This window comes from Solea senegalensis, linkage group LG5, assembly GCF_019176455.1.
Source record: "Solea senegalensis isolate Sse05_10M linkage group LG5, IFAPA_SoseM_1, whole genome shotgun sequence".
Taxonomy (NCBI): Eukaryota; Metazoa; Chordata; class Actinopteri; order Pleuronectiformes; family Soleidae; genus Solea; species Solea senegalensis.
In genome coordinates, this window is record NC_058025.1 from 5,938,043 (window position 1) to 5,961,767 (window position 23,725).

General features: G+C 40.8%; 1 protein-coding gene across 1 annotated transcript in view; it reads right to left on the reverse strand.

Annotated features, from left to right (window-relative positions):
• adgrv1 (adhesion G protein-coupled receptor V1) overlaps positions 1-23,725 on the reverse strand; it is a 136,379-nt gene that overhangs the window by 13,026 nt on the left and 99,628 nt on the right. Inside the window, exons 89-92 of the mRNA XM_044025690.1 lie at positions 16,961-17,077; positions 11,466-11,644; positions 7,791-7,948; positions 2,086-2,207 (exon numbers count right to left, since the gene is read on the reverse strand). Coding sequence (XP_043881625.1) covers positions 2,086-2,207; positions 7,791-7,948; positions 11,466-11,644; positions 16,961-17,077 — 576 coding nt within the window. The remainder of the gene's footprint in view (positions 1-2,085; positions 2,208-7,790; positions 7,949-11,465; positions 11,645-16,960; positions 17,078-23,725) is intronic.

Genomic DNA, 23,725 nt, shown 5'->3' on the forward strand with positions numbered 1-23,725 from the left:
GTAAACGGATGTCCTAATGTCAAAGAGTGGCACAGACTCCACTGCAGCTCACAAACAAGTGCAACATGTGACATCAGCTGTAGGCGTTGACATCACCTCTCTTCATTAGTCACTGTGCCAACACGAGGCGTTTACTTTGGTGCAGCACTGTTGTCTTTAGCATGTGAATGCCACACATGACCAGCCGTGGCACCTTTTACAGACAGAGAGTGTCTCTCAGAGGATGACAGAAGAGATGGTAAACACTTGGTACGGTAAACAAAAAAAAGACAATGAACCTATTGCACCAAAGCCTGAAGCTAGTGTACATCAGATCAGAAAGATCTGTGGACTCACAGAAGACGAGTTTCAGCTTGGTATCGGTTGATTATCAGAAACCATCAGCATACTTTACTAACATACCAAAGAACATCATGTGATTATGTGCATGCCAGTGAAAAATAGAAATCTGATTCTCTGCTCTGCAAGTGTTTGACCTTTTTTTTTTTTTTTTTTAAATATTACTAAGGGAAACAACAATGGTGAAAAGTAGACTCGGATCTGGATTTTAAAACAACAACTTGCCCCCCCCCCCCAAACATCAGCTGTCAATCACACTAGTGTCCACTCATTTGTGCTGTGCTTTAATCTCTGTTTTCTGTTTTTTTTTGTATAAAGTCTATGGTGGAAGGAGCTTTTTTCAGTTGACAGTTGAGTTGATGAGTTGAGTGAATGTGAGTAACTACATCAATATTTTCATTTCCAAACAAAAATCTAACAAAAATTCAGCCAATCCTGACATAAAAGTTGATCAGTGATATGATAAACACCACTATGGGCCTTGTTTCTTCAAGTTTACCTAAACATAATCCAGTCATTAGTTATATAATCGAGAATTTGAGCATTACAGAACAAAATTCTAGGGTTCATTCCACATTTGGCCAGAGAAACCTGATGAAACAGTTGAGATCGTTCTACAAACTCTGTTGTTTGTTATTAAGAAAACTGTGTGAATGTATCCGCAGTGCTCCAGGTGCGAGGAGATAGCCTACTTGCTGATTGAATCGTCTGGAACTTCATTAAAACCTGCTCGTTATCTCCGCGGCGGCTCGGGGCGCCGAGTCTGAACGAGGTGAGCGCAAATTCACAGAGGAGCAAACAGAGAAAATGAAGAGAAAAACAATGAACACTTAGAGTGCAAAGTGGAGGCGATGAGAGAGGGAGAGATGACAGTAAGAGGCAGGAGTGATCTGTGACACACTCATCACCCTGCCTCTCTGTCTCTCTCCCCACGTCTGCCTCACATCAGAGCAGGTCTTCAGACTTTCATCACTCTCTGACTCGGCGCAGTCTATCAGCACCAGTCAATTTTGTTTTCTAGAGAGTCATCCAATATTGCAGCCCATAAAATGCAAACACAATGACCGCCCTCCACCACCGAGGAATAAATCTCCAAATAAACACATCTCGATTTTATCATTGTTATTAAGCCCCGTAGCGTCTGTAAAGTCCCTGTGTTTTCCCTCTGGCTTTTTGTGCAGAGTTCACAGCAGAGTTTAGCTGCCAGCAGCACTTTGTTACGCATATTTCTAAGGACGAGAACTCTCTGCACAAGCAAAATTAACAACTCAGATTAATGTTGGAAAACACATGAAATGGCAACAGAGGTTAAGGAGGACGATATACTGCAAAGCAAATCAGCGCGTTCATTTTCAGGTACTGCAGAAAGACAAAAGGAAGGAAGTGGAGGAAGACACTCACGATAAATGTCTACAATTGTGGGATCATTTTGGGTTTATATACAATTTTGAATGTTAAATGATCAGCTTTATTGTCATGGCAACAAAGACTTGACATGTTATACTTGTTTCTATATTCTGTATCCCGATCAGTGTTTCACAAATCTTTCTATATATGGGGACCCACTTTTATAAAGTGGCAAAAATCACAAAAAAAGAGCAGATTTTCTGCATAATATAATATAGCGACACCTAATATCACTTTTGTGAAGTGGTAAACAGCGATGTTTGCTAAATAAATTAACACTACATTTAACTACATTAACACTTTTCTAAAAACCTGAAAAATGTAAGTCGATGAACTCACCAGGAAGCAGTTAAAGATGACGTAGAGAATGAGCATCCACAGGCTCCTGTAGCCCATGTGCAGTCCTGCCCACAACCAGACCAGAGAGATGAGCAGGAACAGGAAGAGGACCAGCGGCACCTCTGCAGCACAAGATCACATCAGAACATTTAAAACAATATTAACGCAATAAAGAAGAAAGTAACAACGACATAAATTACAATAATCTGCAAGTTCTATTCATTTCAGGGCTCATGAAATACAACTGATGAGGTTTTAACTCTTGAACCCAATTCTAACTCTTAAACCAGGTCTTAACCCCCAAAAAATGCCCATTAAAGTTGTGGGAACCAGACAAAATGTCCCCAAAAAGACAGAAAGGAAGACAAGTCCCCATGATGTGACTGTGTAAAGAGATCGAGGTCCCCACAACATGAGTGATACTTGGAACACACACCTAAATATATTAGATTTTGACATGAATATGCTATTTGATTTAAATCATGTGAAATCATCACTAGTTTCAGCCACTCAGTGTTTTTGTTCCTCATGATTAGAGCTCATTTATTCAATAAAAGTAACAACAGATGCATCTTTCTACACCAAAGACAATCCCTCTTCCTTCCTATGTTATTAAAGCAACAAACTAATTAAGAATAACCACAGGTCGACGTTAATCAACCTTCAGAGTGAGTCACCATGACACACACACAGAGACGTGGTGAATACAAGAACTCACACCTCATTACTATCAACCTTGTTTCCTTCAGCTGGGAAAATGACAAAAATGTTGGAAGCGGCTGTTGAAACTGTGTGTTTATAAAAAAGAAAAAAAAAGAAAGAATGAGCTTCATAACCTGCTGGTTCAGTTCTACTCTTAAAGGCATCGGAGTCTATTTGCCCGTCAAATTTAAGCACCGTCAACAAATGCTCATCACGAACACCACAGAGTGCTTGAGAGTTAAAAACAATTCCATTAAAGACAATTAAAAACATTATAAGGACATTATGGGGAGTTACCTGCGTAGCAGAGATTAGATTAGATTTCTGAGCTTTAACCTCGGCGTAATAAATCATTTAAGGTGAGAATTCAGAGCTGTATCTACAGGGGCGTGACAAAGGTGAGCGAGTATGTAAGAGACGTCATCAGACATGACATTACTGTCACTACTGTGTTTTAATTTGAATGTTTGTGTCTGGGTGTGGTCGGCAGCAGGGGCTGGAATCTGCCAGCATTGTTTCTGCTCATGATCGTCACGCATGGCCGGGAAAAAGCCATGTATCACTGATAATGTTTTTGCTTTCTGATTCATATGCTGATATTAATCAGACACACAGCAAACAAACAAAGTCAGAACTTTGAACTGTAACGCCCCTTCAAGGTGCAGCCAAACAAACCCCAAAATGACTTTAAAATGGCTGCCACTAACGTCAATAGTCAAAAACACTCTATTTTTACTGTTAATTGCACTTCTGTCTTATTTGTTTTCACATTAGCCCGTGTAGCGCCTGTGAACCACATGAAGCCCCCAAATCAATTTCCTTGCGACCCGCCAATAAATATCAAGTTATAATGAGTTATTTACGCATGATTTGTATTAATGGATTCATTTTGCATCATACATATATTCATATTGTTAACTGTTAATCGTTCCAAGTCAAAAATAAACTATTTTTTTTTAAATTCTGTAAAATACCATCATAAATGTCATTATTCTGATATGCCTGACCTTCAAATCCACTGTGAAAAAGTACAATTAAAAGAAACAAACTACTGAGCACTTCAGTTCTACAGGTCGGTGTTATGTAGGACAGAGATTGTACGGTTCACTTCACAAGTAGGGTGGAAACACAAAACACAGGGCTCCACGTTTGCACAAAAAGTCCGCACTTAGGCGCTACTTCCACCGCCGTCAGTGCCAATCTGGTCCAACTTTTCCTCCGCATCTCAATGCCACAACTTTGCACTGGCTCAGCCCGACTTTCATGCCTCTTTCCTTGACTCTGCCTCTGCCTGGAGGCCTTTATACTGCTCATTATTTTGTTAAATGAATAGGGTGCATCTCATCACCAAGAACCAGCCTAGGACATGGACGCTTGCCCTCATTGATAACAACATATGTCTGTTTCAATCTACGTCTCTTTATCGTCGCAGCACACAGGAGTTGTTGTTCTACTGCTGCCTCCTTCAATACGTTTGTATGGTTTATTGTGACTTTGGGGTTTGAAAACCTTTATTTAGATTTGTTTAAGTGACACAAACATAGCAAATGAGGCAGCAGTAGACCAGGAGCTCCATTATCCCCACAATCTAAAAACGCCAATTTTCTCTATGGACTTTGGTGCGGGAGAGTGAAATTTCAGTTTCCAGTTGGAAATTGCTTTCTAATGGTTGAGATAGAGTGATAAAAAATCTGTTTTTCCTTGTGTGTCCCCTGGAGAGGCCCTGTATTTGGTGTTAAAACCTCACATGACGGTCGCTTTAAGCTCACTGTACATTCCGTCTCAAACCCCTCGTTCTCTTCCGTCTTACACATCTCCTCACTCTCCCTCCCTCTTTCTCCCTCTCCGGTTTGATTTTTCCAACCTTGTAAGCACATTCCAGTCTGTGCACAGAGCAGAGCTCCCACAGTAAGAGACACGTTCCCAGGGCCAAAAGAAACCTGACTACAGAATGCTGAGTAAGGGTCTGGCTGCGTGCCTTCAAGAGGAAGCAAAGCGGCTACTGTACGTGCACATACGCTCGTCTGTACATGAAGAAACGTGAGCCTTAAATCAACGCACTGTATGGGACGGACTTTGGGCCGCTAAATTATGTCAGTGGGTATATTCAAGTCAGACGGAGCGAAGAAATAAACACTTCAACACCCAGCGGCGCAAGTCGAGTTTTGAGTTGCGAGTGATTTTCGTTCGCGCGGGAGGCAGCTGCGTTTCTCCGCAGCCAGAGCAGCTCCGGGTTTTGTTTGACCGGAGGAAGCTCCTGGTGTGAGAAGACAAACCGAGAAAAAGTAGCAGGAGTTCAACAAAAACACTCAAGACCGTGCCGCTGACATGGCGGTCAGAGTGGGGTCAACAGCTGTAATAACAAGTGCTAGTGAGCGTGTGGAGCGAGAGCACGAGTCAAGAACACTGAGTAAGTGTCGGCACGTCGACACGGTCGCTTAAAACAAAATACATCAGCACCATTAGGACAGAATTAGTTTTACATGGATTAGAAAGTGGCAGAGAGTCGGTTTCTTTAAGGTATTGTGTTATTTGTGTTCTCTTTTGACTTTATTAAACTTAGCCAAGCATATATATGTATATATATATCTATGTATAGATATATATATATACATATAGGTACAGTAGAGACAACTTTAAATCACACTCTTCAATCTCTCTCCATAGAGGAGCATCCTCCTCGGATTTAGATTTAGAATAACCCAGGTGAGTCTGCCGGCAGTTTGATTTCCTTGACGCTGGGAACCTGTCACAAATCACTGGCGCGCTAAAAGCGGACTTAACGCGATGATGACAGAGAAGTGACGTCTTCTTTTTGAAGTTTTGGTATATGTCCAACACGGCGGCCACAGAAGAGCAGCTATATTCTGATTGGGTTGTTGCATTTTAAGCGACTTGCTCCAAGGAGCTTCAATCGGGCAAAAGTCATTTGTTAACACATTTTTCTGTTGCTCGACATGCATCAGCCTGATCGTTGGTCTGACTGGATGTCCGTCTGTCCAGTTGTGTACAGGCGCAGTTTCATCTACAAGTGGAAGGTCGAAGGACGACACCCTTGCCAGACTCGTACTCAATCTCAATTGAGAAAGACTGAGACACAGTGCGGCGTTAGCCAGGCTGGAAAATGCATGTAATGACTCAAGGAAGACTGGATTAGATTTGGATGGTGATTGGGATACATATCAAGATGCGGGAGGTTTTCTAAAACAAGAACACTATATAAAAAAAGGTCAGGTACTGACTAATGAATCTGTTGCACACAGCGTCCTCAAAAGACTTCAGTTCTGCAATCAAACCTCTCCACATTTATTTGTTTATTACCACATTCCTGACCATGTTATGATCAAAGTGCAGCCCGGGGAACACTTGGAGTCATTAAAATAGAACAATAACAGTTATTCATTCAACTGCGCCCTATTTGGAAATTGAAACTGCTGCTCACCTCGCTGACAAGAGAACACCGTGTCTCGTAAACACACCTTGCAACGTTCAACAGGGACTGCGATAAGGAGCGTGTACGTATGTGTTTTTGGACGGGCACGGGTGCACACGTCTGGTGTCGGTTCAGTTTTTTATCAGTTCAGTTCCAGGCTTTTGCTGAGGTACAGGTACGTGTCTGCAGTCAGACACACGCTGGCACACTTTTGAGGGAAGTCCTGCTCTATCTCTCCCCGAACAATCACATAAACACAGATAAACTTATATCTGAGCCTGGCATCTGTCGCATGGCATTTGAAAATTGACTGAATAAATGTATCTCGGGTCAGCCATTTATGCAGTTTTAAACAAAACTGGAGAAGTGTGGATGTAGCATCGGAGCCAAAAAGGGAATTTTAGAAGTGGCTGACACCGGCTGATTTCTCTTCCACCACTATGTTTGTTTCTACTCTCCGTGTTGTCCCTCACAATAAAACGCTCGTGTCAGGTAAAAATCCTACAGGCTGACCTTTAGCCTCAGCCTCTTTGTGAATGGCAAAAGTATTCCACTCTCTGTCTTTTTAATGCACAACTATCTGCAGCTCAGGGAAAAAAACTGTACACTGTGTCAGGCAATTCAGTTGCCTTCGCTGTGTAATTGCAGGGTCTTGAGTCTCACCGATGGCCACTGATTACAGACACGATTCTCAGGACTAAACCTGGTCGTTACAAATTCTATGTGAGTCCGTCACCAGCTTTTAGGTAAAAACAAGGGTGGGGCCATGCAGTCAAGTTCCTGGAACATCCTGGTACCATGTTAACTGTGGTGTGGGTGGAGTGTGGACATGCAACACAGTGTACATACAGAAAGAAATAATGTAAACTTTATCCAGTTCTCATCTTGTTTGTGTACACTTAAAGTGTTGTGTCACTTTATGTTTACAAAGAACTGGTTCAAAGTTCAAGTTCATACACATTTTCTTACATTTTTGAGCCACCATCCACAGTGGATGCAGATGTGGCTGACATCCAAATAAATGAAATTGTCAATAATAAAGACTTGGTCTGGTGATGATGAGCTGTTTCTCAAATATTTAGCTGTATATAAAAGGAAAAGGTAAGAAATACTTCATCTTTACCACTTTCTCCATATTTACACCAATAAATGTTAAATATAAACATAAATGCTAAATCCCAATCTAAATGTTATTTAGTTAAATTCAAATAATTAATCTAAATGGGTGAAATTAAAGCTAATTTAGCTAATGTGCAAATTCAAACATCAGTAACCGGAAGTACCATAATAAAAGCTTGAGATGGACTTGAGCGACTTCACAAACGGCATGTCACAAATAAGGAAATTGTCTTCAGTCTGTCCCTCTAGCACCGCCCACGCTGGTTATACGACCACTATAAAAGGGTCGTGAAATATGAGCATCATTCTGTCTCATAAAGTCAAATTCACGTTCAGGATGTCCAAATAATATCCAATAATAAGTTCCTTTCAAATCCACGTGTTTACATGTTGTTTGTTAACTGTAACCATGCGATATGTTTGTGTCGAGTAGTTCTGCTGTAGTTTTCACCTGTGCTGTTGGTGCGTCCGCGGTACATGTCGTCATACGACTTCCACTGCTGCGTCACCTGGTAGGCGTGGATGAAAACAACCATCACCGCCACCAGACAGATGAGAGGCACCAGCACGGCCGTGCACAGAGCTGCGTAGATGTCCGGGATGAAACACCTGAGGGGGAGAGACGGACAGAAACTTTAAAACAGAGACCGAATACTATGACACATGAGTTAAAGAGTGCGTATACAGGTCAAATATGAGCGCTGGAAAATGGAAAAGCATTAAATGCCTGCATTGCACTATATTTACTGCTGTGAGACTTTGAATCAGCTCAGGACTCGCACTTTTGTTGCTCAACAGCAGCTTTTGCCGTGAGCAGCAAAATACGTATGTTCCAGGCTGCTCAGAACAACCAGGTCACTCTGCAGCTCCACTGGGATAAAGTCAGGATAACGTCAAAGGTGCTTAAGCAGTTTTCTACTTTTAATTTAAAGGACGTCAGAAATGTACGAAACAAACGTCTACGTGTATATACTTACTTATAAACTTATATATATATATATATATATATATACTTATAAACTTATACTTTTATTTCATGGAACCTTTATTTAACCAGGAATAAAAACCCACTGAGATAATAACGTCTTGTTTTCTGGACCAAGACAGGACAGTGTTAGTCAGTGTTGTAACAGTAACAAAGTACAGTTTGTTTGTTGTTGTTACTGTACTTATGTACAAAATTAACGTTCCTGTACTTTACTTTGTTATTTATATTTTTAGCAACTTTTAATTTTACTCCACTACATTTCCTCTAACTGTCTTTGTTATTCGTTGCTACCAAATAAAATCAGAAGAAGAAGAGTCAGTATTATGGTCTGTATTCATGTAGCACTTTTCTCTTCTAAATGAGCTGCTTTACAGTTTTGCCATTCACACACTGCAACATAGGGTTACGTGTCAGACAACTCGCCCTACCACTGAGCTGCCATGGCTCAATTCTAACTCTTTAAGTACATTTTATATCAGAAAACGACTTTTGATACTTACGTACAGTAAATGTCATATACTTTAAGTACTTTTGCTTAAGTAATATTATAATAAAGTGACTTCAACTTCTACCAAAGTCATTTTCTGGTAAGATACCTGTATTATTATAATATATTATGTTATATCATATTATATTATATTATATTATATTATATTATATTATATTATACTGGTGTGAGTATTTGACAGCCCATTTCTCAAGAGTCCTTTCCCCTGTATCTTTCCAGTCAGACCTGTTTTGCTTTTATTCAAGAAAAAAACTGATTAAAATGTTTTTTCTCTGGGAAAATCTGCATCTTCTCATCAAGCATAACGGCCAAACACTGATGTAACGTTCACAAAACAAGCTGAGCCGCTGCAGTTTGGTGGGAGAGGACTCTGCTCTTTGGTGATGACAGCGGAATGAGTGGAACGACACTAGCCATAACACCACACGAGGTATGCCAAATAAAGCATTGCATTACTGTCCCAGTCCCAGGGAGAGAGAGAGACATGGAAGATGAGAGCGTGGACTCACTGGAATATGGATATTTACACTGCCGTGGCCTTGTGTGAGCAGATGAGATCCTACTGTACAAGAAAGTCTCACAAGGAAATTAATTCCCAGGGGAGTTTCGTTGTGGATGGAGGAAAATGTTACCCAGGGACCCATTTCACTGGAATTCATGGTTTGGGAGTGAACAAATAAAATGAGCAATTATAGACTTTATGGGCGTTTTCATAGACAACACCGTGTGAGGTAATGTGTCATTTAAGGACGTGACCTTATTTTGGGAATTCAACCCGAACCACAATTACAAACATTTATATGCAAAAATAAACAGGAGTTTTTCAGTTTTTGTTCCTATTCTCTCAGTGTATATGGATAAAACCCTGTCCTGTGCATCCATAAAATCAAAACCAACACAACTCTGAAGATATTGCCTTGTTTTCTTTTTGATACCAGTGAGTCTTTGGTACTTTTATGTTTCTCAGACAACAGAAACGTGGTCGAGGTCACACAGGTGTTGGTAATAAATAGCCAACACAGGACCAAAAAAATTGGTTTTTACTTGAGAGATACGGAGTGTGTGAATGTTAAATATGCACAAATATCACTTTAAAAACATTCACAAGACAAAGCTCTCTGCTCCCCCATGTGATCGCGAGGACCTCAGGTTGAGAACCATGGTTGTAGTTTACTATCTACATAGGTGAGACTATAAAATGATCTGTGTAGGACAAACAGACGTCAGGTTTAAATGTCGAGCTCTTCAGGAAATTACATGAGCACATTTTACAGCCTGGCAATAACCCAAATTAACCTGAGATTGACCTCTTCTTTGTTTAAGGGTAGAATTAGTCAGTTTTATACTGTATATAAAGAAATATTTGACATTAATTACAAAACTTAATACGTACGCCCACTAGGCACTTTATTAGGTACACCTGTTCAACTGCTTGTTAACAAAATATCTAATCAGCCAATCACGTGGCAGCATCTCATTGCATTTAGGCATGTAGGTTTGGTGAAGACGAGCTGCTGAAGATCAAACAGAGCGTCAGAATTTTGTATTATTTAAGGCCAGAGATGGACTGGGACAGAAAAACATGCCCTAGATTTGGTTACAGTACCATTTAAATATGATAATTGTGACACCCCTGATTTTTTTCTGCATGGTGCCACTTTATTAGCTGTCCTGCGTACCTAATAAAGTGGCCTAAATGTGTATATAAATACAGTATATTCCTAATCCAAAGGTTCACACTGTATGTATATTACGTGCACTCAATCAAATAGGTTGATACTGTGAGATAAAGGTCACACAGGAGTCAGCGATACGAGACAAACACAGCCTTTAAAAAATGGAGACCTGTGATGTGATTTAGTGTCGGTTCCTTTCATGTATAACCCAAGTATCAAAGGGAACAAGATTAATGACAACAGCTGCTCAAATACATACGGCACGAATACATAAGACTGTACAAAACAATGCAGGACCATCAATGTATGCACAGTACGTGCCTGGCACCTGTTTGTACGCAGGCAGGGAGAAACTGAGACAACAAACAAGAGGCCCCCTGTTAACACTGATGAGGAGGACGAGGAGGGGGAATGAATCAAAGGCTGCCTCTATCCCTCAAAGAGGAAGGTAAGCTTCCCCGGGAAACTGAATACTCCTCTGTGTCCTCACATCTCTCATGTGTACGCTCACTGTCCACCACGCACGTACCCACAGGAAACAGGGCGACGTACTCGCTGATCCCAGAACAGCCACACCTCGGACCACTGGCTAATTTTAGGCACGAGTTTCAGGGGGTTTTAACTCAACGCTAGCATTTGACTTTGCACGCAACGTGTGCAGCGCTCGAAATTAGACGGACGGGACACACGAGGGGAAAGAAGTGGTCGATGTGTTATTCGAGGTCTCTCCCTTCCTCTGTCCTGCACCCTGCTGTTAATGACTCTGTGTGAGGAGACGCACGTCAACCCTGAAACTCAATGATTCACTCAGCTGATTGGGTGTGCGAGCTACCTCCTGACATGATGTCACTCACTCAGGTGTTTTCTCTTTGCTCTGAGAGGTTAGTCTAAAAAAAGAATGTGAAGTCACCAGTGGGTGTGTGTTTGTGTTTGTGTTTTGCACCGTCCACTCACACGTCTCCCTGCACCAGTCCGTAAACAGAGTGTATCGTCCACCCAAAGCCGCCGAGCAGGACGATGACCAGGACGATGATGACCACAGCGGGAAGCCCCCAGCCCAGCAAGAAGTAGAGCAGGTAGCGGCGCTCTGTGTGCTCGTCATTCATCACCAGCACTTGCCAGAAGTTCACCGCCTGGGGTCACAGTTTGAAAAAGAACAACATGTGAATGAATGAATGAATATACAAGGGTGAAGATAATGCACGTGACACAGACATGTGCCAGCATATTTCCCGTAATTTCTAGAGCCATGGTTCTCAAACTGTGGGTTGACTGGAGAACATAAAGGGTTAGTCACCTTATCTCGCGCTCCATCAGAGCTCAACATTATTACACTATTATCAGGTGGTGCTCCTCTTAGATGTTCCTAGATCCAGGTTAAAACTTAGAGGGGATTGAGTTTTTTCAGTGGCTGCTCCAAATCTGTGGAACAGTTATACCGTTGTTAGTATAATTGTTTTTTATTATTATTTTATAATCTTGCATATAACTGTAATAACTAACTAACTAACTTTTGCTGTTTTTAAATGTGCTATACAAATAAACTTGAACTTATTTATAAATTATTTAATTATAAAAATGCTCAATACGCAACTTCTAAAAGTTGCGTATTCACCAAAGAATTGAGAGTCAGAGACATATGTTCAATAACTGGTCACTAGAGAATTGTTCTGTTATATTAAACTGAAAGAACACTTTTTTAAATATATGAGCCAAAAAATTAAAATTCTAATAAATCCAGCATCAATTATCGGCCATTGCTGCCCTGATTTCTAAAAATCAGCTTCGGCCACAGAAAATCTCAACATGGTTGGACTTTTTCATCCCAACTCCACTTTTACATTACCCACAGCAACTATGTTTGCTGTGTAAACCGGCGGGCTATAATAGACTGTTCTATCTGATAAACTAATCCCTGTATTGTTACATAAGTAGCTTTTCTGAGCACCTGTTCTCTGCAGACACGGTGTCTTATCCCTGTGTGAGGACTTCACTCAGAGACAATGGCCTCTCTTCAGTGCAGAGTTTTATTTTAAGTTCAGGGGACAAAACAAAGTAGCTCTTCTTTTTCCAGTTCAATATTCATGCCGGATTTAAAACGAGTGGCTTGATTTGTTTAGACTACTTCACATTTATGGAACAGCTATAACGTACAACAGCTGAAAATGTTGGTCATTGTCCTTCAGTCCCCAAACAGGATATGCAAGGACACAGTAATGCGACAATAATAACAGCAGGATAAGAGATGCTGACCATAACCATGCACACAAGTACGCGGCCAAAACTACACTCCAGTTGTGTAACAGGTTGATTAATTAATGCAGGTCAGAGCTGCTGTGATATAATAGTGTGTGTGTGTGTGTGTGTGTGTGTAGCTATTGCCTCTGCAGTGGCTGCATCACTGCAGCTACAGAATAAAGCTGTGATACAGAGTGCTAGGCTTGTTAACTAGTTGGCCAGACATTTGTTTACATTCTGGACTTGGTTTCGACTGTTTAAAGGGCTGATTCAAAGAAATGTTTCTGAACATATGTTGGTAAATACAGATTAAAATGATATAATTGTAATTATCAATGAATTTTCAAATGTACTGTTTTACCAAACAAAAGTTTTTATTTGCTTTTCTATATTACGTATTTTGCTTATGTTATACACAAAAATATTTTTTGAGTTTATAAATGTTTTCCAGACTTTCCAAGGTCAAACAGATATACATTAACTCTGTTTTAGCTAGTTAGCTTAACTATTTCAGCTAATTGTCTTAACTATTTTAACTAACTAGCTATGAGTGACTACAGTGGATTCAAAATGTGTAACTTTAATCTTCGACTGTGAACCTGACGCTAGGTGTGGGAGTTAGGTATTAAAAGTTAGCAGAGTAATATTTGTTACAGCTAACCGTGTAGCAAAAGTTGCTAATGTTGACAAAAGTAATATGTTGGGAGCACTGTGTCCATAATAATAATAAAAAAACATCCCGTGGGTTATTATGAGAACTAATGTGTAAAAGTGAATATTTTTTGGTGAAGCTGCTAAATATCCCTCACCTCATCCTTCCCTTCAAAGTGTGTTGGAGAAGCTATAGGTTAGCATCAGCACTCAACAGAATACTGACATTTACGAGTACTGTATGTACATTATCACAGGCATATTTCAAGACACAGCACTGAGATATGTACTTCCTTTTTTTCCCCCCAACAAGGTCATAAAATGTGTGGTTGTCTTATGGGTTAGCCTAATGGCCACTAAACAGGTCAATTTAAATAATTAAATGAAGCTCTAGTGCAAGTTCAGTCAGGAAGTCTTCCTGTGGTGCAGACTTCCATTATAGTTTCAAGCTCGTCCTTCCTGTTTTCCTGTCCTCAGCTGGTCTCATCTGTCCTCATAGAACTACAACTCGCCTGCCTTAGTAGCCTATCATATAATTGCCGTCTTTAAAAAACAACAACCAAGTCTTCACAGTGACATCTGATCCATCATCCATTCATCGGGCATCAGGTCGCCAACAACCATCATTTTGGAGGGATGTTTCTAGTTTTTAACCCTCTCATGACCATCATGATAATCAGGCCAGCTGGATTTATTGTTATTTTATGGCTGTGTTCAATGCGTGCTTCTGCCCCGTTTTCCAAGATAACTTTATACTTTCAATATCTGGCAGTTGTTCCAGATGTTGGCTGGTCGTTTGTCTGAGCACAGTGAAACAGGTTAGAGATACACGGCGCATTGAAGGCTTCGGTTGGTCATTTCTGAGTTGTACTGAACTTGTTATTGTTATTGTGATGTAATAATACGCAGCTCCTCACTAAACTGAAGTGGCCTCTGCAAATGCTGCAGGCAAGAAAACGCTGGCCTGAATAGAGATTAAATTATTGGCTGTTTTCTGGCATTATGTCAGTGAGCAGCATCTGCAAACACGTGCACGCACATACACACGTACAACCACACTGCAGTTATTGATTTCAGCCTTCTTCATAGTTGCTGGCGCCCACTCATATACACCACTCAGCTGAAAGCAGCTACCTGATAGGAGGGGAAAAATGAGCGGTGAGACTGACTGTGGTCGATACTGAGACAGTGGTGAGGAGAGGAGGGTTTAAGTGGCACACATCAATGGAAAACAGGCTGGCAGTAATATTTAAAGCTGCAGTGTAGTGTGCAACCTTTTTGTTGTTGTTGTTTTTGTTATTATTCTGCCTCTGTTTGGTCTTTCTGAACAGAAACAAAGTAACATTGCTTGTATGATGTGTCCTTTGTGGCCAGATTTCAACTTTATTATATGCATGTTATTTACTAATTCTTCTTGAGTAAAAAACACAAGGCAAATAAAATAATCTATTGTGACCCATCTGTGGGTCCTGACCCAATTCCTGGGAATAACTGCTGTAATGACATCTGAGGAAAAATAATTGCGTTAGTAATCGGAGTATGTGAATAAACACCAGAAATGTTTTCCTCCAATTTGCACTCCTCCTGGTGTTAATCGTTGTTTATGTTTCCTCCAGTAGATCATATCAGCTCTGCGTCCACACACTAACTGCTGCCATGTGTGTCTGAGCCGCCATTTACATGAAAACACAATTCATTTCACTGCTAAAGCTCCACGTAAGCCTTTGGACTGAGTCTCTAACAGAGGTCATTTTAGGAACATTCCCATATTCTTTTTTCTTCCTTTCTTTTAAAAGAAAGGCGACACACATTTGGCACGTACAGGGCTGCTCGGACCAAGTTTAACCCTATTGCGGTCAGTCTCCATGAGCTATACTCATAATACTCCTCTGATAATAACCTATGTGCCTGGAGAGATTATATCCACTCCATAAACATCGATTACACTCACGCACAAACGTAACACGCTGTAGGAGATTTGAGAAAAATGGAACAAAACAACAGTTAGGCTTAGACAGGAGGGGGGGAATTAGACCTCGTCATCTGAGGATACAGGTGTGTTTCAAGGAAATTTCACAATGTGAGCCATGTTTAAGTAGTGGAGGTCTGAATGACTCAGAATAACAGTTTAAAATGACTTATTGTGATAATGCATCATCTTTGACATCTCGAAAATGTGAATTATTTATTTGGGCCTGAGTTTACACAACAGCGTTACAACAAATTGAAGGTAATGTTATGAAAAAGCTCAATATTTTCTCAGGTGGTGCTTGGTATAAGACGTTTGAGAACCTCTGATGTACAGAGAAGGATCAGTTGATTTAAAGGAGTTTGACCCCCATGATAAAGAACTCTGTGTCCTGTTCTCGCCACATTCTTGGGCTCGTACAGCAGGTCAGAAGTCAACTCCAGTCTCTCTGAAGGACTTAAGGTGGATTATGTGAGAAAAAAACTTCTTTGGTTTGCAAGTGTGATGGATTTTAGTGTGTTTCTGAATCAGAAAACAACATTTTTTGTGTACTTTTACTGGGATTTTGAAGAGCAACGACTCGTTCAGTTTGTAAAGACAGTGAGACTCGGGCTGCAGAATGTAAATCAAGCCAGGACTTTGTTCTTAGATGTTACGAAACAAAGGAACATGAAATAGAGGCCAGATGGTTAAAGAGGAGGAGGAGGAGGAGCTGCTTATAGGCGCTGCTGGAGTGAGGCGTTCCTAAGTGGTACCAGTCGCATGTCAAAGGTCACATCATGCAGCAACGTGGTGCCTACATCTCGTCCTCGTCGTAATGAAAACGGGTCCAAGCCCAATGTGGTGAGAGAGCATGCGGGTTTCACGACTTGTTATGTAATAAAAACACATGCTTCACATCGGGAGCAAAGCGAAAAGAGCAGGAATGTTGTTTTTGCTGAGTCATGAGGAAAATGTGCGGGAGGAAGAGAAGGAAGGAAAGAAGGAAAAGGAGATTTTACTTTTAAATGGCCTTCGACTGATGTGGAAAAATGTGATTCCTCCCCACATCACCATCATATCTGAACGCCACAATTGTGATGATCATAAAAATGAACCTTGAACACAGTATATGTGGAGTTGATGTGTTTTTAGGAGTGTATGATCACCTGAACGTATGAATTATTGTTTTCATTACCACATAGAGGTCACCATGTTGGACAATTTAACAACTTTAACTGAAAAGATTTGAAATGTGATGTTTGGACGCATTTTTCAATCGACTCATGTTGAGAAATGAGGAAAGGAGAAGAGGAGAGTGACAAAACACATAACAACACGCAGACACTGCCAGACTGTGGTGACCCACACGTTCTATGAGAAGCCAAATTTTGCAAATTGTCAGCTCAAAAAAAAAGATTATTATTACAACCCAGTTGAGGGAGTTTGAAAACACCACCGCAGATCTCTGGCCGTTTGCCGTGGACAATGAAAGGATTACTACAGTCAGAAAACAAACTTGCTGGGTGCAAAGAGACAAACGCTCAAGTTGAACATTGTGTCGCTGACCGTGGCATTATCACACACAGAGATTGTAGTGTTTTTTTTTTACCTGTATGAGCATCCAGAAGAACTGACTGAGGTGGAAATAGTGAGCGAAGAGCGCCAGAGCAGCACAACTGTCCTCCGAAAACACCCGACCCCGGAAAGCTGACACCAGGAAACAGATCTGTGCAGAAACGGGAGAAAAGGACACATTTAGAATTGAGTTAACATTATGTTTAATGAAGAATTCAAATTCAAAAACGATGGACTGGCGATCTGTCCAGGGTGTGACCCCGCCCATCGCCCCATGTCAGGTGAGAGTGGCACAGCATTTTGTGACAATTCTACAGCCATTAAATCAAAATAACTCCAGACTGCCTGAATCTCATGATTGTCATAAGAGGGTTAAATGAGCATTTAACACTTTTTGCTGAGGTTTCTTTTTTTTGCCGTGTTTATGGCAATTAAAGTACACATTTGTCTCCCTTAAGACAACACTTAACTTTTTTTTTTAAGACCACCTGGCAAACTCACACACATTCTCTTGCAGTTGTTCTCCTCTGCAACGTCAGCAGGTCACGTTGCACATGAAGTGATTTACAGCCTTTGTTTTATAGTCATCTACATTTTTAAAGAGGGCCGCAGGATTCAAATAGCCCTCTCCTGCAAAGAGAGACATCTCATCCTGCAGACCTGTTACATCACCATGCAGCAAAAGACCAAACAAACAAACACAAAAACAACACTGACAAATATAGTCCTTCATGTCGTCCTACGACTACACGCACAGGGATCTGAACTGCAATTCATTTTCCCAAATAAAGAAACAGAGGGCACTGCATAAATCAGCTTGTTATAGAGTAAATGTGTGTGTGTGTGATACAGAGTGAGAGAGAGAGACCGCTAATGGGTGAGAAAAGGGAGAGAGATGCTTGCCGGTGGGAATGAACCACGGCTAAATTTAAATGTGTATCATCGGAGGCAGGACTGTGTTGCAAACCCATGAGAGCAGCAGAAAGAAATCCAGCTGCTGCTCTGCTGTCCACCACAGAGCTTCATTTACACTCCAGCACCGTCAGAGATCACTGTGAGAGCAGCTGAATGAACGACTGTTGCATAAACTGCGTGAGTGTCGGCACACTGCCAGCGCCTTTGAGCACAGAGAGGACTCTGAATGGAAGAGGTGAATGAGCGGAGAGGATGCGCGCGAGAATGACAACTCGGTGTCAGGCGTGCGATTTTGCATTAGGTTCATTAGACTCAGTCGCCAGGGAGACGCAGACGCTGCCGCACAATGAGTTAAATTAACATTAGAATCGTGATAATGCATTAGAATTGAATGCAGGGTTGCACTGTTGAAGGTCTGCTGACCTGTCTACCCCATAGACCAGAGGTCTCAAACTCGCGGCCCTCCAGCCTCAGGCCGACACATGATGGAGTTCTGGGTGGAAAATCTCAGTTGAAAAATGTTGCCTAACTCTATTACACAGGATTGTGTTAGTCGTGGGTGACTTACTGTAAAAGACACGTCAGCATAAGAGAAGTTAATAACTACTTTGGCATCAGGAGACACATTCTTTACCTCCAGATGAACTATTGTGTCACAAGAACAGAGTGAAGGGCGGCAACGACTCTTCACTTCATCGATTACTGCAAAAATCGGCAACTATTTTGACTTTTTTCAATAATTAATACAAGATTTCTCACTTTTCAGCGTGTTGAATGTGAATATATATAGACTTTGCTGTCAAAGACTGGAAAAGGCAGTAACTGTGACAATGAAACTAAAAAACAAAATCAACACACAAAGAAATGATTTTCCTCTAAATATTTTGAATGATCTTAATCGTTGTTTAGTTATATAGTATATAAGTTCATGGGTCTGTAATATCTGTAGTTTTTGAACTGACAGATGCTACACAAACGCACAATTCCACATTAATTCTGCGGTTTTACATGTGAGCATCACTTATTACAAGCTGTGGCATTACAATAAAAAGACGTGATTAACCGCAGCAAAATTACACAGATAACAATGATTTTATATAACAGTCGTAGTTTTAATACATCTAGTGGTTGTGTTTGATTCTGCAGCAGCAGCAGCAGCAGGTTATCGGTGACTCTTCACCTCGTACAAACTGGAAGCCTCTGTCATTTTAAGACATTGTGGAACCACCCAGTGATTTTGGCTTATTTGCATAGCATTGCCATCGCTATAGTCACCACATAAACAGATATGTTGAGTTGCTCTTGTTTAATACTCAGGTTAATCCCAATAAAGAATGTTACTAAGAGACGTGCCCTCCACACGACTCCAACAGTTTGAGTTGGGCGACGTCAGAAAAAAAGTGCTATTTTTCCCTCTGGACTAGTTTCCTAAATTTCCTCGTTTTCTTTAATAACCACTCTTGGATTTTCCAGCCATAACCACCACTGTCTGCATCCTCCTGCTGAGTAAGGGGAAAAGTCAGGGCATGCAAAAAAACTCAAAAAAGAACCATGAGTCACTTTTCTATTCGAGTTCCAAACCCTGCAGGGTGTGAGTGGAGGGAATGACACAGGCGGGAAATTCATGCCTGAACTGCCTGGAATTGAGCCTGAGTGGAGAAGCATGCAGCTCAGGAGGTAGCTTATGGGAACAGAGATTATGAGACAGGGTTGTGCGTGTGTGCATGTGTGTGTTTTTTGGCAGAGTTGTTTGCCCCTTGTGGCCCAAAGGCACAGAATGACACAACCACCACACATCCTTCTACATACAGAAACAATAGAGAAATGCTAAATAAAGACACAGAAGTGAAACTTGCTGAACACCTGTGGCAGTAGTTTCCAACCTGGGGGGCCCAAACCACCACGAGGATTGCTTAGCCCTTTTGATTTTATTGATTTATTTAAGCTGCAATTCATTTATCAATGCACAGTATTTTACTTATGTATTAGGCAATGGGAGGGTTTCCTCTCGGCTGAACTCTGTAGTGGCCAATCCAAAATGCTGACTCATGCTCCCGTGAACCACTCTTTCAGAATCTGAGCCCACTGAATCCTGGCATTGTCATCTTGGACTCTGGCTGAAAAACCTGGTCACTGAGTATATTTTTTTTCCGAGCCGTTCGCCCACTGCACCTGATTTCTAAAGCCTTCCGTGACAAAACCTTTGTAGCCGCAGGGAAAAACACTGAATGACTCAAATACCTAACTCTTTGGAGATGTTTTAACAGGCACTCAGAAGTGACCTTCTGGAAGAAAAGTAGGGCAAAGGTGTGCGTGTGCGTGTGACACGGCTGTGATGAGTCCCCCCCCCCGGGGGCCAGATACACACTATCTCCCTATAAGATCAAGTGTAGAAACCAGGTAAACATGTACAGTGAAGCAGGTTGTGTGAGTCAACAGGTAACAGGGGATTTGTGTTTGATTAAAGTCTTGTTGTTGTGTATTTTTTACAGCTCCATTATAACTGCTCACTCAGGTCTAGTTAATAAAACATACTTCATGTCATTTAGTTCAAATAACAGCGGACTTATGTGGTTTATTTTTCTCTTATGTAACATTAGAAGAGGGGTCAATAGAACGCACACGCACACACACATGTTCTTGTACAACAGTCTTATTTAGGACACCTGTATGCATAATGCATCCCAGAGGCCTTCATCCTAACTTAACCAGCACAACTAAATGTCTAATCCTAACCTAAACTCAATTCTAACTCTAAAAGCAAGTCTTAACCCTCAAAAAGCATTTTAAAATGTCCTCAAAAAAGACAGGTTTGAATCAGAATACATCCTCACAGCTTACTACAGACCCACACACACCTTTTAAAGATTCTGACTTCCATCCATTTGGACGCCTTAAACCAGAGGTGTCAAACTTGCAACCCGTGGGCCAGATGTGGCCCCCCAGTTGATTTCATGTGGCTCTCCACCAGTTTCTGCTATTTACATATTCAATTAATCACACATATATCCTTTTTTTAGTTATTTTTTTATTGTGAACTGGAATATCTGGAATATTGTGATGTATTTATAAGCTCATATCTCCCACCCCAACTTTTGTTTTACTTGACCAGAGGAGATTGTGATTGGCCACCGAGGTCATTTAAAAAAAAAAAGCCTTAATAACCATAATCAGCTGATGCCTAACTCTAACCTTAATTTAAATTGTATCCCCTAAACTTAACTAGTTCCTGGGAAATATGGTTCTGCCTCTTTAGCACCAGGTTTCAGTCTCCATGACGACGAGGACTACCGGTCATGAAAAGGTCAGTGTTTATGCCAGAAAGAAAAGATCTACAAGTACACAAACACTCACTGCTGGGACAATGCACAGGGAAAGGCAGTTGTAATCAACTAGAAGCACTTTCAAACATAATGGGAAGCCTTTAAGTAAACACAGGAATCCCAATCTCATGTGGGATATTCATTACTTTATATAACGCCGCGTAGCACGGCATTAAAGTTTCTGTTCATTTTGCCATACAAGACTACATGGGAAATAAAGTTGATATATATGTTACTTAGGTTTGGGGTTCAAACATCAAAATATACTATATCTACTACATATATATATATATATAATATTTTTTTGAATGTAGTAGATAATTAAATATAAGAAGGAGCCCAGTCTTTTTGAACGGGTGTCTTTGAAAGGAACGGCTCCTCGAGATCCGGCTCCCGTCAAAGAGCCATAAATCGCAGCTCTAATAGTGACACTTAGGAGCGCTTCTGTTCAACGTTCTCTGCCTCTTTGACAAGTTCACGAGCATCACGCACAGCTCTTCTGTCAACATGATTGACCCGCCTCCCCCGCCGATGACCTATGAACTTGCACAGTGTCGTAAACGATGATCGGTCGGGGTCATACTAGTGGTGTTTACCAGTCCCCAAGCAAGACAGTGCAAGAATCTGTGTGATTGATAATCTGACATGGTCACTGAGCTTTTATTACTACCATAACGTTACGTCTCTATTAAAGAAGACAGAGGAAGTGCGCATCGTTACTACCACACGTCACCTGAAGACAAATCAATCTTTACCTGTTGCTTATTGGCTTTTTTTTTTAAGGTCAAATGTGGTGGTTGCGTCAGCGGTAAACTATGTCACAGGACTGGAAGTGTAGAGACCTACTTTCTGAGGTTACAGCTAAGCAGATTTGGCGTCATGGTTACAGCTGTGTCCATTGTTCAGTCCGGTGTGATAGGTGTTACTGTACTGTAATGATGGGCTGCCACAGGGTTTGGATTAGCGGTGAAGGGACGTGGACGGGCGTGGACGTGGAGTTGATCAGAGTAATATCAACTCCTCATCGCGCTCCTTCTCTTTTGTGTGAGATACTGGGAGTCGACCTGTCTAGACCTTCAGGCTACAGACTTATTTAAAGCAGAGGCAGGGAGGTGCACCTCCTGCACCTGGTAAAACAGGAACCACCAAAGGTCACATTCACATACACCATGCCTGTAAGATAATAATTTATTACTTTATTGTGAAAGGATAACACGGTCTTATCCCTGACGTTACCACAGAGCAAATGAGCGACAATGAGCGACGTCGACGACGTCCTGGTAGAGAAATCTGCCATTTCACATCATCGTAATGTCTAATTAATAACGTTATGAAATTGAGCGATACATATCTAGATGAGTGTGTGTGTAAATGCAGTGATATTATAATAATATTATACTGTATAATAAGCCCTCCAGGCCTACACAAGGGAGACATTTAAAATAAAGCTCATTAGATGAGTTTGCACATTTAAAACAGGATGTTGAACTAAAAGGACTTGTTTTATGACGAAAAAGTAAACGATGTGATTGGCTGCGAGTCGTCACTTGGTGATTTACTGTGAGAATAATTGATCATGAGTTTTCACCCTTGGATCTTTAGTGTAGTTGAAACAATGCACTTAGCAAATTGGAAAGGCGGGCAATTCAATTCTTCTATCTTTGACTTTTTTTTTAAATCTTTTATGCAGATTAAAGTAATATGTAACTCGTAATATGAGTTACATGACTATCATTATCATTTTTATAATTAATACATATTATATAACAGTTCATATCTTTCAGTTCTCATCCTTGCAATAGAACACAGAGTAGTTAATGTTTTGACAGTTTACTTTTACGCCACTACATTTCCTCTAACTATCTTTATTATTCATTACTACCAAATAAAATCAGAAGAGTTGGTAATGGTCAGTATTTATATAGAGCTTTTCTAGTCTTGAGCTGCTTTACACTATAGTTTTGCCATTCACACATGGCAACATGGGAATAAATGTCTTGCTCAAGGACACCCACAGACTAGCAGAGCCAGGAATTGAACCCTCAAACTTGCAGGTGACATACAACTCGCCCTACCACTGAGCTACCATGGCTCAATCTTAACTCCTCACTTTTGCCATTACTCTTGATACTTCAGTACAGTAAATGTCATATACTTTAAGACTTTTTACTGAAGTAATATTATAAAAAAAAGTGACTTCAACTTCTACCAAAGTCATATTCTGGTAACATACGTGTACTTTTAACTCAAGTATCCCTTTAAGGTTCTTATACAAGACTGCATACAGCAAAAAGACCTGGGTTCTCACCCTGGTCAGAACAAGGGCCTTTTGTGGTTTCCATAAACATGCAGAGGTTGATTGGACACTCTAAATTACCCATAGATGTAAATGTGAGAGTGAATGGTTGTTTGTCTCTGTGTGTGTCTGCCCTTTGATGGACTGGTGAGCAGCTCCGGGAGGATAAAGTGGTTGAAAATGGATGGATGTTTCACTAAACCTTGACTGCAATTAGATATTTTCTCCAGACAAGAATGTTTTGCATGTTTAAATAACAAATATT